Source organism: Caretta caretta, chromosome 11, assembly GCF_965140235.1.
Source record: "Caretta caretta isolate rCarCar2 chromosome 11, rCarCar1.hap1, whole genome shotgun sequence".
NCBI lineage: Eukaryota > Metazoa > Chordata > Testudines > Cheloniidae > Caretta > Caretta caretta.
In genome coordinates, this window is record NC_134216.1 from 50,064,350 (window position 1) to 50,079,373 (window position 15,024).

Sequence of the window (15,024 nt, forward strand, 5' to 3'; positions counted from 1 at the left end):
ACTTTAGCAAACTTTCCAAAACATTCCACCTTTTGGATTAGAATAAATGTGTGAGAAAAAAGCCTTCATTATGATGATTTTGCATTTGTCCACAGAAACAAGATGAAATCCTGGCCTCACTGAAGTTAACCGGCGTTTTACCACTGACTTCAACAGAGCCATGATTTCACCCCGGGGAGAATGAAGACACAGTCCCTGTTCCAAGGATCTTTTAAGGTACACTCTTTGGTTTTGTAGATAGTTTGACAAAAAAAAAAAAATCCCTTCTTCCCTCAGTTCTGATTTCAGGCTTTTGTACTGTCATCATTTCCCTTCTCCTCCAGTGGCAACTGCCCGAGTAGGGGTGCCACCTGCCCACCTTCTCCCGGAATCCTCCCTTTTTTCGGAGGCAGCTGTCCTGGGAGGGTGCTCAGCACACGCTGCCGCTGTCTGGATTTCTGGGATCAGAAGCATCCTGGACGTCCCAGGTTTTTTTGCACCTTAGACTGGCGACCTAAGTGTCCTACGCCACCTCCTGCCGCCCCGGGGCCTGGCGCTCACAGAGGGGCGCCCCAGGTCCGCCGCACGAGCAGCCCAGCAGGTGGCCCCGGCGGGCTCCCCTCCCCGGCCGGCGGGGGGCGGAGGGGGTGCGCGGAGCGAAGCGAGCACCCGCCCTCATGGCCGCCGCCGCCCCTGTCGCGTCCCCGCCTCGGCCGGACGCTCCTCCCTCCTGCCCCAGCGCCACAGGATGCGGCTCCCCCCGCCCCGGCGTGGGGCGGCGCGTTGGCCGCCGGGCAGAGGCGGAGCCTCGCCCGCCCCAGTGGCAGGGGAGAGTCGCTCGGGGAACACAACCGAAAAGGAAGCGAGCCGGCCGCGGAGCCCTGCGCCGCCCCGCGCCTCGGTCCCTGCCGGCAGCGGGCACTGCCAGGCGTCCCTCCGCCCGCGGGATCCGCTTCGGGCTGCTGGGGCCGGCGGGCGCTCGGGCATCCGCTGGGCATCGCCAGGCGCCGGGGCACCGGCCATGGCTCGCCTCTGCCGCCTGCTGCTGCTCCTGGGCCGCTGGCTGGCGCTCGGCGGCGCCTTCAATCTGGACGTGGACCGCCCGGCTGTGTACTCCGGCTCGGAGGGGAGTTACTTCGGCTTCGCCGTGGATTTCTTCGCCCCGGACGCCTCCTCGTACGTATCTGGGGCGGGGGTCCGCACGCTGCTGGCGGGGTGTTGCAGCCTGGGTCCCCGTTGGCGTCTCCAGGGCCGCGTGAGTCCCCAGGGGGGCTGTGGCCCCTGGTGGTCGGGGGCTAGCAAGTGTGAACAATCAGGACGCGGGTAGGGAGCTCATAGGCGCCTATATAAGACAAAGCCCCGGCTATCGGGACTGCGCCTGTCAGATCCGGACATCTGGTCACCCTTGGAGGGCTGGGAGACTCGTGAAATGAACAAAGCCTCCAGTCCCGTCCTCTTCCCCTGGCCCCCGAAGCGGGCGAACATCCTGCTCTACTCTAGCTCGGCTCTCCAAACATTTGATTTCTTTCCCGGCCCTCTCCCCTCTCTCGTCCCCTCGCACTGTGGTTTTGAGATTGAAGAGATGCATCCCAAGCGTACAATGTTGAGGGTCGCTTTCTATGAAAGAGTGAGGTCGTTGTGTGAGTGGCTTTTGGCTGTGGAAGTCATAACTGGGTGGCTGAAGGAAACTCTGTTTTTGAAACTCTGATCCATTATCACCAGTGGCAAAGAACTTTGTCAGCCAGAAAAGTAATTCAGAAGTTCACACAATAATAAGAACCGAGCTAAAAGGAGGCTACCTAAGCATCTAAATTGCTACTGTAGCTTATATTTTGTTTGGGAGAAAATCAACCAAGTTCTCTGTATTAAGCCTTTCAGAAGAAAGCGGATGGCAGGCATTAGTGCTGGCCTGTTTGCTCTGAGGGGGATGGCTAAATGGCCTAACATTAAGGATTTAAATATATCCACACCCTGAAACAATTGGTTTAAATCCCAGGTGGATGGAATCATCCCTTCATTCTTCCAGGGTATACTGATCTAAAGCCCACTTGAAACAAAATGACTTCCACTGATTTCATTAGGCCCAAACATAATCTTGTGCAGTTCAATCTTGGCTTGGCTTTTGAATGAGAACATAAAAATTGTACTGCGTGGGCACTAAGGGCCATTTTTAAAAACAGATCCATCCTTTTATGTGTGCCTGCGTATGCTTTGTCTGCGCAAACTGGGTATACAAAATGCTACTCCCTGCAAATATAGGACAGGTCACTTTTGTTTTAAAACTGGTGTGCAAAATATATAGTTCTTCATACTCCTCAGAGTTACAGACAGGGGAATAGATTATGTGCTTGGGCTGGAAAATTTTCTTAACAGTATTGCAAGACTGTCATAATCATGGTAAATATTATGTATGCAAATCTAGGCACGGATTTGTATTTGCGTTGTTGAGTACAATACACTGAGTATCCTGTTTTAAAAATCTGCCCAAGTCGCTCCCCTGGCAGGTAACAAAAATACCGGATTTTTTTCTGCTGACTTTGTGTAATCAGAATATCTGTTTCCCACTCCAATCTTGTGTATGAAGCTGTTTGACTCCATTGATATAGCCCTTTGAAAAGGTGGAGGTATTTCAATGGTATATAAATTTTGAGAAGTATCTGAGGGTTCTAAAGGATCAAAAGTGCTGTAGAGATTTTGTTATTGTTCGTGTGCTCTTCTTGAAGGTGTGAGATTTGAGGATGTTGCGGTCCGATTTTAATTGGCACCTTAAAATAAGGATTCAGAATGATGTAGTTGGTGATTCACAGAAGTGTTCCATAGTTCTTCTATCAACTCTCAAATTAGAGTATTATAATTAATTAATTAATCTATATATTTTAGGTGGGATACATGTTATAGTTCTCCCTTTTTGTGCCCTTCCCACCCCTCCAAAAATCAACTTTAGATGTAGAAGACTTGCATACATCTGACATATGGGGTGATTTTTCTACTCCTCTCTTGGTTTTAACAGCTAGAATTTGTTTATAAAATTATATAAATATTGAGTAACACTTTTTGCAAAGTATCAGTCTTGTTTGCATTCTTTGTTCCTCCAGTTAAATAGAAGTCACCCTGCCTTAACTTGTAAAGGTTGCAACATTTTTTTGTGCTGTCTTCATTCTGCAAGTTTGATACTATTATCTTTGGTTGTATATCTTGAGTAACAATAGTAAATATGTAAACAAATGAGATACTCCTATTGTTTTCTGGCACTAAAGGTCTGATCCAACTCCCATTGAAGTCAATTATGGGGGATTTTCCCATTGATTTTAATGGGAGTCAGATTGACCTCTTAATGCCTTATTGTAAACGGTCTTGGTTTACTATAGGTTTCAGAGTAACAGCCGTGTTAGTCTGTATTCACAAAAAGAAAAGGAGTACTTGTGGCACCTTAGAGACTAACCAATTTATTTGAGCATGAGCTTTCGTGAGCTACAGCTCACTTCATCGGATGCATACTGTGGAAAATACAGAAGATGTTTTTATACACACCGACCATGAAAAAATGGGTGTTTATCACTACAAAAGGTTTTCTCCAGCAGGAGAGTGCGGTGGGGGGAGAGAAAACCTTTTGTAGTGATAAACACCCATTTTTTCATGGTCGGTGTGTATAAAAACATCTTCTGTATTTTCCACAGTATGCATCCGATGAAGTGAGCTGTAGCTCACGAAAGCTCATGCTCAAATAAATTGGTTAGTCTCTAAGGTGCCACAAGTACTCCTTTTCTTTTTGGTTTACTATAGTGTTTGTTTGCTTTTAACCCTTAGAGTACTGGCATTTTCCAGATGACCAGCCAAATGAGAGAGACTGTTTTTGTTATGTTTTGTTTTTGAACAGTACCTGTTTAATTTTTTTATATCTTTATGCAGTCAAAATATGTATCTTGTGTGCTTACCCTACAAAATTAAGCCTCAATACTGCAGATTTACTATCTGTTTAACTTTAAGCATGTCCCATTCAATGAAATTATTCACTGTTAATGCCCTTAAAGTTAAGAACATGTATAACTCTGCAGGATCAAGGTTTTATGTGCTACCCTACATTTTATACAATGGACCGGTTCAGGTGTTTGCAGAATCATTAGCTGTATTGCATATTTCATAAATGTATATATTTGCTGCGAAAGAGACACACATTCTGAAATATCAACTTATTGATATTTACACCAGATTGCATACATACAAAGCAGTGATCATAATTAAGGCTATATTTTAGTGTCGGGTATTTTTAGTAAAAGTCAAGGACAGGTCAAGGGCTGTGAATTTTTGTTTACTGCCTGTGACCTATCCATGACTTTTACTAAAAATACCAGTGAATAAAACTTGGCGGGGAGCTTCCTTGGGCCCCTGCGGATGTTGGGGGAGGGCAGCCTGGCTGCTTGGCAGGGGGCTGCTCGGGGTCCCCACGGGCGCTGGGGTAGGGCGGCCTGGGCCCCCCACTGGCTCTGAGTAGGTTTGGGGTTCGGCCCGGGTCCCCCACTGGTGTTGGGGGGGGTCACGGGTGGCAGCACACGGCCTGGGACCGCCGCTGGTGCTGGGATGCATGGGCAGTGGCGTGCGGCCCGGTATCCCTGCTTGTGCTGGGGGCATGCGGGTGGTGGCATGCGGCCCGGGCACCCTCCTGGTGCTGGGGGGTGGTTGGCAGGGCCGGCAGGCTCCCTACCTGGCTCCGTGCCTCCCCCTCCCAGAAGCAGCAGAGTTTGGGTGGGGCAGGGGGTTGGGGCATGGGATGGGGTGAGGCGGGCTCTGGGCAGCACTTACCTGGGGGTTTCCCCTGGAATCGGTGACATCCCTGGAAGCTGTGACATCCCCCTTGCTCAGCTGCTAGACGGAGGACTGGCCAGGCAGCTCTGTGCGTTGCTCCACCCAGAGCGCTAGTCCTGGCCTATGGGAGCTGCGAAGTTTAACGTCCAGAAAATTTAACGTCAAGAATGGAATGAAGCACAAGTTATAAACCTTAGTCCCCTCCAAAAAGCTGATTATAAATCTTGAAGCTTGTCCCTTGTGTACAAAATTTTCCTGTGTCACACATTGAACAGTTAGCCTTCTCTTTATCCCCACTGCATGCTTGTGGCTAAATAGCAAAACTCTCATTGACTTCAGTGGTGCAGGATCAGATCCATGATTCTTCCTTTGTGGTACGCAGAAGCTTGACAATGTATGTAAAAACATAGCTTGCCCATTTGGTCCAACCACTATGTGAGAGAAAATAAGCAGTGAACAACAAACTACATGGTATCTTCAGTGGACCATTGTGCAGAAATCCCAGAAAACTGTTTTTCATTATATTAGGAAAAGGCATTTAGTGACATAACATTGGATCATGTTACAATAAAAGCTTTGTTATCTGGCATGTTGGGGGAATGGGGGCGGGGGGAGGGGGGTTTGCTGGTAAGTCAAAAATTCCAGTTACTAAGAAGGAGGGTGTTTGGGTGTGGGAGGGGGCTCAGGGCTGAGGGTGTTGGGGCACAGGAGGGGCCGCGGGGTGTCAGATTCTTGCAGCGCTCACCTCAGGTCGCCATTTGCAGGGAGCTGCATGTCCTTGCTGCTCCTAGGCAGAGGTGTGGCTAGGCGGCTGTGTGTGCTGCCTCTGCCCATGGGATGGGGGCAGTGCATGGAGCCCCTGTTGCTGTCCCTCCACCACTTCCGGTGAGCCACACTGAGCCAGGTAGGGAAGATCAGAAATGCTGGTTTATAGAGCTTTCTGGTTGGTAAAGTGCTGGATAACACAGCTTTTCCTGTATACGATTTCTGCCAAACTTGTGACATGGATCATTGATCTCGTAGCCTTTTTTATTGCTGCTACGTAGAATGTGTTTTTTGTTTTTTAGGGGGTCACCGACTCTTTACTTGACCTAGCTTTTTTAAGCTCCTCTTCATAAATTTATTAAGGCTGTAATGTGTTTATTTTTAACTTGCACATAATTTTTGCAGCATTTTTTGTTACTCGATAAAACTTTATTGTTTGGAAAATAATTAATCTTCATTAATTCTGAACATATGCTGCAGAGTGTCTGGTGGCAATGAGAGCACCCACTTAGTTTTTATTGTAAACTGTGGCACGACTCATAGGATCATTGTGACGTTGTGTCTGTCAATCATAAATGTACAGCAAGCACCACAAAATTAGTAGGTGCATTGCCAGTTTTATGATCGTAGATGTGCATCAAACATTGCACAATTCGTAACTGGTCCCCAAACTGCAGAGCCATGTAGAACACAGAACACCACAGTGTCTTACTGTGGCTCTCTGTTAAAGTGCTCTTCCAGAGCTTCCCTGATATAGCTCCTATATCTCCATGCTCAGCTCTTCTGATAGCCCCTGTGTCTGGCTATTCAAACTCAGCAGACAGCTGCTCTATCTCTGCCCTACATGCTGGCAACAACTCTTCCCCCTTTGCTTCACAGATACTATGCTGGTAGTTGAATCTGTCAGGGTGGTCGGTGGATGGCTTCGTAAGGCAGGGGAAAGCTGGGTCCCCCAGGATCACTGTTGGCATTTCAATGTTTCCAATAGCAGTCTGCCTGTTGGGAAAGAAAGTCCTTGCTTGCAGCTTTCAGAACAGCCCTTTGTTCTTAAAGATGTGAGCATCATGCACCTTCCCTGACCAGCCCACATTGATGTCTGTGAAGAATCCTCAGTGATCTACCAGTTCTTGCATAAAAGTAGCCCTTTCTGTTGATGTACTCTGTGGCAAGGCAGTCTGGTGCCAGAGTAGGGATATGTGTGCCCTCTATTGCCCCTGCAGTTTGGGAACCCTATTGCTGCAAATCCATCTTCTGGGCCCTGCAAGCTGCCAAGAGTCACAGCCCTGTGTACCAGGAGATGATTAATGGCCCTGCACACTTGTCTGACAACGGCTCCCCACAGTGGATTTTCCCACTCCAAAATGATTTTTCATTGACTGGTAGCAATCCAGCACTGCAAGTTTCCACAGTGTGAATGCCACTTGATTTTCCACTGTCAGTGCAGCTCTCACTCTGGTGTCCCTACACTGGAGGGCTGGGGGGGATCAGCACACAGATCCAGGAATGTGGCCTTGCGCATCCAAAAGTTCTGCAGCCACTGCTCATCATCCCCAGCCTACATAACAATGCCATCCCACCAGTCAGTGCTCGTTTCTCAGGCTTAGAACTGGCACTCCACCATTTGCAGCTGCTCTGTGAACACCACCAACAATCTTGAATTGGTTCTCACTATGTCCCACTGCAGTCTTTTCTCCAGAGAATCATCATGTTCTCCGTGGCTCTTCTTGAGGCTCTGCAGATATCGGAGTATCATGTGTCCCGTGGTTGCAATGCTCATGACAATAGTTCAGAGCTGTGCCGGCTCCATGCTTCCGTCAGAGATGACGGACTGTGACAAGTCCCTTGCAAGTTCATGGGATTTTCAAAATAGGAACAAAAATTATGGAATAGAGATGGCATTATGGGTTGGAGAAAGTTGCATGATGGGAACTTGACCCTGGAGGCACGACTAGTTTTGACCCCACCATGCATTGCTAAAACTTTCCAAAAGACAATGCACTGGTGGACAGTAGTGAGTTGCACACTGGGATACCTACCCGTGGTGCACTGCATATTGCATTGAAACAAGCACTCCTTTGTCTTGACTACATCAAGTACCTTTTTGTTTCATTTCTGACTGCCACCACCAGTCCTACTATCCCTGCATGAAAACCAGCAACATTAAAAACAGAATCTCATTGACTTCACTGGGCTTTGGATCAGGCCTTAAGTTTTTGGGATTCACTTGTAACATGACTAGCTGTTCAGGAATCATTCTGACTGATTTCAAAACAGTGAGCCAGATCCTCAGCTAGTATAACTTACGTAGCTCCCTTGACTATACTGATTTACCCCAACTGAAAATCTGGTGCACCCTTGCTTCACTTTGGTAAGTGCACTAAGAATTGCTTAAGTGACAGTTTAGAAAGCAGCTGCTGAAATGTAGAGAAGATTAAGAAACCTGGCTGTGTCTACACAGGGGATATTTTCTAACCAGTGTTGAAGTTGGTTAGCTAACTAATTTGCCAGCCTTACACTATGGCTATCTGAATCAGTTTCACTGAATCAGTTTTAAGACTGACTCTGTTTAAACAAGCCATGCTATCCAAAGCTCTCTAAAGCCAGGTCTCTGTTATGGCTCTCTCTGGTTTTAAAATCTATCTGAAAATATTCCTAGCATAGACAGGGGGATCCTATAACATAGTATGTTCTTACGAGTTTCTAGGGGTGAGATATACTGGGTGTGCTGTCTTTTCTCTTCCTTTTGCTAGAAGTATTCTTTTCTTATTTAACACGTTAATTTTGCTTGTACGTAAGGGCCAACCAACAAAGGGGTCCCATTGTGTTTGGCTCTGTACAAACACAGTGTAATAGACAGTCTCTGTCCTGAAGAGCTTACAATCTAAATAGACTAGACAGACACAGGGTGAGGGAGGGGGTAGAACACATAAGCGGAGCAAACAATGTGATGACAGCAAAGAACATGTTGGTTCCACAATTTTTCCCCTCCTTTAGTTAGGAGGGGATGAGGTAAATGGAAAGGGAAGAGAAGAGGGATGAAGGGTACAGAGCAGAGACCTGCAAGGATGAAGGGTCCTAGAGCTTGGGCTCCAGCCCAAGCCTGAATATCTACACCATGATTTTTAGCCCTTTAGCCTGAGCCCCACAAGCTAAAGTCAGCTGTCCTAGGCTAGCCGTGGCTATACCACAGGGCATACCCAGTGAGGACAGGGGAGAGCTGGAACAAACAGCCACTCAGCATAGGGCAGAAAAAGTCCACTCCAAAGTGTTGAAGGTTCTCTGAATATGGAGCCCACATGAGCAGATAAGGAGGGAGGCGATGTTTCCTGGGTCCTAGGGTCCTCATTATGTTTGTATGGTCTCCTCTGCACAGTTCTGTGTCCAGGTGGTGTGGAAGGAGGGATTGCCCCAGTTTGCCCCATTTTACCTCCTCCCACCAGTGCAGCAGACCCTGCTTTGGCTGCTTCTGCCACTACTGGCTGGAGTCTCTGGCTCTGACAAATACATATTTGACATAAACAATAGGAAAGCAGAGCTGCTCAATGCCTACTTTCTATCAGTCTTCTCACAAAAATAATATGTGACCAGATGACTGGTGAAGTTACCATAGGCAGTAAAGGGGAAGGGATGCCGATCAGGATAAGTGAAGAACACATCAGAGATGTTCTGTCTAATTTGAATGAATTCAAGTCAGAGGGGCCTGATATTCACCCTTGGGTGCTGAAGGCATTAGGTGAAGAAATCTTGGCATCAGTGGCAATAATATTTGCAAATTCATGGATGTCAGGAGAAATCCTGGAAGACTGGAGAAGGGATAATGTAGTGCCCATCTTTAAAAAGGAGAAGCCGGGGAAGTATAGACCAGTCAGCATGACCTTGATACCTGGTAAGCTACTAGAGCAATGTATAAAACAGGGGTAATCACTTGCAGCCAACATGGGTTTACTAAAAACAAATCATGCCAAACCAGTTGGATATCCTTCTTTGACAGAGTAACTGGTTTGGTGGGTAGGGAGAATATTGTGGACCTAATATACTTGGACTTTAGCAAGGCTTTTGGCACAGTCCCACATGACAGTCTGATAAGTAAGCTGGAGAAATGCATGCTCTGTGGAACTACCATTAAGTGGATACATAATTGGGTAGCAGCAAACAAAGAGTAACTATCAATGGAATGATGTCAGATTGGAGGGAGGTCTCAAGTGGGGTTCAACAGGGATCTGTTCTAGGTCTGGTGTTGTTATATTTATTAATGACCTGGTGTATGACTAGAGAGTATATTGATCAAATTTGCAAATGACACAAAGATGGCTGTGGGGAGGGTGTTTGAAAACACTTTGGAGGATAGGGCTAAAATTCAAAGGGATCTTGATAAATTGGAGAACTAGGCTATAGATGACAAAATGAAATTCAACAAAGACAAATGTAAGGTGCTACACTTAGGGACAGACACTAGAGGACAGCTTTACATGCAGTATCATTCACAGTGAGCTCAGTTTTTGAAATCAAAACAGGAGTGTGGCAGGGGTGTGTCATGTCTGCAATCTTCTTCAGCATTGCCATCGACTGGGTAATGCAGCGTACAACAGAACACATGCCAAGAGGCATTAAATGGACACTCTTCTCATCCCTTGAAGACCTGGACTTCACAGATGATGTCACTCTCCTATCACATACCCAACACCATATACAAGAAAAAACCATTCGACTCGACACATTCAGCCAGCAAATTGGACTGAAAATCAACTGCAGTTAGACAGCCATCATGACCTTTAATATTGCCTCACCATCATCAGTATGGATAGAGGATTATGTGCTCACCAATGTAGAAACATTCACGTACTTGGGCAGCACCATCAGCCAGGACGGTGGAAAAAGCCAGGACATCCGGTACAAAATCAATAAAGCCAGAAACACCTTCAGGAGCTTAAATACAGTCTGGAAATCATCAAAATACAACACCAAAACCAACTGAAGATTTATAAGAGCAGTGTACTTTCAGCACTACTTTATAGTGCAGAATGCTGGGGAATGAGAAAGTATGACATGTCCAAACTGTCTTCATTCCGTACAACCTGCCTCAGAAAAATCCTCCATATCTTTTGGCACAGAACAATCTCAAATCCAGATTTATTGACACAGTGCAGCCAAGAGGATCTGAGCATCATCATTGCCAGGAGGCACTGGAGATGGATCGGTCACATGCATCACCTGGAAACTGATTCCATCATCAGAGTAGCAATAAGATGGACACCTGAAGGCAAGCGAAAACGAGGCCGCCCAAAAACAACATGGCGAAGAGCTGTGGAAGCCGAGCTGAAAACCTGGGGCACAGCTGAGGAACCACTGAAAGACTTGCCAAAAACAAACAGGAATGGAGGAGCTTCATCGCTGCCCTAAATGCCAGAGGCGTAATGGGAACATGATGATGACACTTAGGGAAGAAAACACAAATGCACAAATACAGAATGGGAGTTAACTGGCTGGGCGGCAGCACTGCTGAAAAGGATCTGGGAGTTATGGTGGATCACAGCCTCAATAGTCAGCAATATGATGCTGTTGCAAAAAAAAAAGCAAATGCAATTTTAGGTTGCATTAACAGAGGCATAGCATGTGAGTCATTCTATTTAGTGCCGGTTAGGTCTCAGCTGGAGTACTGTGTCCAGTTTTGGTCACCAATATTTAGAAAGGATGTAGAGAAACTGGAAAGGATCCAGAGGTGAGCGACAAAGATGATCAAAGGGATGGAATGCAACCATATGAGCAATGGCTGAAGGAACTGGGTGTATTTAGTTTTGAAATGAGGAGATTAAGGGGGGACATGATAGTGGTTTTCAAACACTTAAAAGGCTGCCATAAAAAAGATGGAGAAAAGTTGCTCTCTTGCCACAGAGGGTAGGACAAGAGACAGTGGGTTCAGACTACAGCATAGCAGATTAAGATTAAATCTCAGGGAAAGACTTCCTAACTGTAAGGACAGTAGGACAATAGAACAAACTGCCTAGGGAGGTCATGGAAGCTCCTTCACTGGAGGTTTTCAAAAGGAGGCTAGATAACCATCTGTCTTGGATGGTTTTAGACACAACAAATCCTACATCTTTGCAGGGGTTAGACTAGATGCCCTTTGAGATCTTTTCTAACCCTATGGTTCTGTGATTCTGTTTTATTAAGCATTCCTCTCTGCATTGGTAGTAGCACTTTTACTCACTGTCTGCATTTTAAAAAGTATTTGAGGAAAATGGTCATCCGTGGCTTTAAAGGGGGGAACAGTGTCATAGTATTCAGTATAAAATGGAAATAATACAGTAGTGCTTCGTAATTGCCTCTTCTTATTATATATCCACACTGTGTTTCAGGTTCAGACCCTAAAGAAAGTGCTGATTAGTCAAACATGGTTCACGGAATTGTCCAAGTTTCTGAAAGATGTAATAATCTTGAGTTGAATTGGTTTCTCTCTCTTTTTGTCACTCCCAATCTGAATATATATAAATAGATTTTTGCAATCTGCAAGTTCTCACAGCCTTATGTCACAGCAGCCACTGGGCAGAATGCAAATCTAAATACACATAAAGATTTTAAAAATTAGAATGGATGTGAGAGAGAAAAGGTTCGTTTTTGATGGGTTTCAATAAAGACTTAGTCATATGCCAAATATGCAAATGTGTGGTTGACATCAGCTCGGGTTCTTGGAGGGCCTAATTTTTTTTAAAAAAAAGTTTTGCTACTACTAGGCTGACTTACCAGTAAGCATATTGTAAGATGAAAAATCCCAGATTTTTATCAAGGTTGGCCTTTGACTATCTGCCTTGAATTGCTTTTAGGTATGAAATGAACTAGATGTGATGCCAGACTATTTTTTGTTTTTGTTTGTTTGTTAACCAGGGTACACTACATCCCTTTCTGTTACACACACACACACACGAGATTGAATAATGCAAGGAGGGAAGGACAGGCTGTCCAGCTAAAGGTCTGTTTGAAATCAGAATCCATCAGGAAATATTTTAAACATGAATCTCTATTTACACTTTCTCAGCTGTCTGGTTTTTAGTCAAAATTTTGTTTTAACTTGCATTTACACAGGATCCAAAACAGCCCCCCTAATCTAAACATCCCTGAAACTTGAAGTAGTTTGGATCCAAATTCTAAGTTTGTGTCTTAGAACCATGGTTACATAACCATTTAAAGCACTGTATAAGAGCTAAGAATTATTATTATTAATTAGTGACTGTGCTTTTGAACCTTCTGTTTGTTTTCTTTTTTACTTCAGGATATTTCTTCTGGTGGGTGCTCCAAAAGCGAACACTACACAACCTGACATTGTAGAAGGAGGCCAGGTGCTCAAGTGTAACTGGAATTCCAACAAAAACTGCCAGCCAGTTATATTTGATTCCACAGGTAAAGTGTGATTTACTTGCTGTAAGTAGATGGACCTGGTAAGATTTCCTAAGCCAGGGGGCTTTCACAACAAAGTTTTTGGTAGCCTCAGAGTGACACACACTGACACTTTTTCCTAAAATACTTAATTAACTTTAGGAAAAACAAATAAATATGGACATGTACACATCCAAATCATTGTAATTTATTTATGTAGGTTTTTATTTGTGGACTTAGTAATAAGAATAATGGTGTGAAAAGCAATATTTTTGTATGCTCTTTAATATCACTTTTCATATTAAAGAACATACGAATAGTACTTTTCACAACGAGTATTATTTATCACAGCTTCCCAGGTGAAAAATGATACTTGTATGTTTATCACTTTTCTCAGCAAGCACCAGGACAAATTAAATCCTGGAGGGGGGAGGCAGGGAGGCCTGGAAGGATGGTTGTGGGGCTGGGAAAGGCAGTGGAGGCCCAGTGTGATTTTGGGGGGGTGTCCTGCAGGGCCGGAGCTAGGGGTCAGTGCCTGCTGTTGCCTGGTAAGAGCAGGGGGCTGTGCAGCTGAAGCCAGAGGTTGAAACCTGCTGCTGTGCGGCCAGGACCAGAGTCAACACCCAGGGCGATCTCCTGCCCTGTGGCAGTGGGAGCCTGGGACCGGAGCCAGGGCTGGAGGGCACCCGAAGCCCTGCAACCAGGCTCCTGAAGTCCCGCTGCTGGAGCCTGCTGCCCAACCGTCCCCTGCTGCTGGAACCTGAAACCCACCGCCTCCGCAAGGTTGGTCAAGAACTCGCCTTGCTCCTGCAGCGTTGTGCCCCACCTGTCTCCCAAGACGGTGCAGGGCAGTGCATCCAGGAGCAACAGGGAGAGAGAGGGAGAGGCCAGTACTTGCCCAGGAGGCTGTCATGGCCACAAGAAAGGCCCCTGGTGGCCACATCTGAGAAGCGCTGTGCCTAAGCAATGTCTGACAGTGTGCGACCGTTCAGATTCAGATGAGGGGCTGTGGTCCCAGTTAGTTTGAATGCAAGTTCTCTTGGTTTGGTTCACTAGTCAGGGCTTATTCTTCTTTCTCATTGAGAATTTCAGTGTGTGCTAGAAGCTTATGTGATCATAAGTAATTCTTTATTAATTTGTTTTGCTTAACCTGATACAGCCCTGGTTATTAATTCATACTTTCTCTTTTGTATTCTGAAATATATAAGACATTACATGGTAAATACGGCCCTGACTTACATGTGTGCAACTCCCACTCAGGTTATTCATAAACCTCAAACTGAAACCTGTGGGTGTAAACTGAAACAAAAGCAAAGGTTTTCATGAACAGAAATCAATGGGGTTTTTACAACTCCAGTCATTTCACAATACTTACCTCACATCTTTGTCAGGATTTCTCAATAGGTATGCAATGAGAAATTAACCCATGTCAGCACTGTACTGAAATGGAAAACAATATTTGTGATGTATTATACTGTGCAATGTTATCGTTCCATTCAGTCTTCACGCTCTGTTACACTTAGTGATTTCCACCAGCTGTAGCAGGCTATGCGATAATCCACTGCACGTGTTCCTACACTTGAGCCAAAGGGTATTGAATCCTTTTTCCCACTGCTTGTTTTAGGCCAGAATGTGGAAAAACCATTGCATGTCATGAGTGTGGATTAGCAAGACCTATATTAATGTGGCCTGAGGAAGTACTGGTGATTTAGATCATTACAGGTCACCATCCATCCGTATGTCTGTCAGTACTATCTATGTACATGTATGCGCACGTGAGTTTTGGCTTGATAGGTTGTCATGCTTATTCAGAATTTGTAAATTATACTACAGTACAATGAAGATGCTACTCTTCTATTGCATTAATTTGTCAAGGTATCTCCCCAAAGTCTCTGAAATCTGCATACGATACTGGAAATTGTTCTGTTTATTAATTTCTAAATAGTTGAAAGCTGTACTTGGCATAGTGTGTATAAAACTTGTATCAAGATTTTGGCTCTTTCTTCATTGAGAACAAACCATGTTGTTTTCGCTGTAAAATCTCAGTACACAGCTGTCAGTTTGTCAGACTGCTTAGGGCATAAAAGCTGTGTACAATGATTATTT

General features: G+C 45.3%; 1 protein-coding gene across 1 annotated transcript in view; it reads left to right on the plus strand.

The window, feature by feature from the left end:
- The first annotated feature begins 784 nt into the window (after positions 1-784).
- The window catches only part of ITGAV (integrin subunit alpha V), an 86,649-nt gene continuing 72,409 nt past the window's right edge, over positions 785-15,024 (plus strand). Inside the window, exons 1-2 of the mRNA XM_048869332.2 lie at positions 785-1,155; positions 12,815-12,942. Coding sequence (XP_048725289.1) covers positions 1,001-1,155; positions 12,815-12,942 — 283 coding nt within the window. The 5' untranslated portion in view covers positions 785-1,000. The remainder of the gene's footprint in view (positions 1,156-12,814; positions 12,943-15,024) is intronic.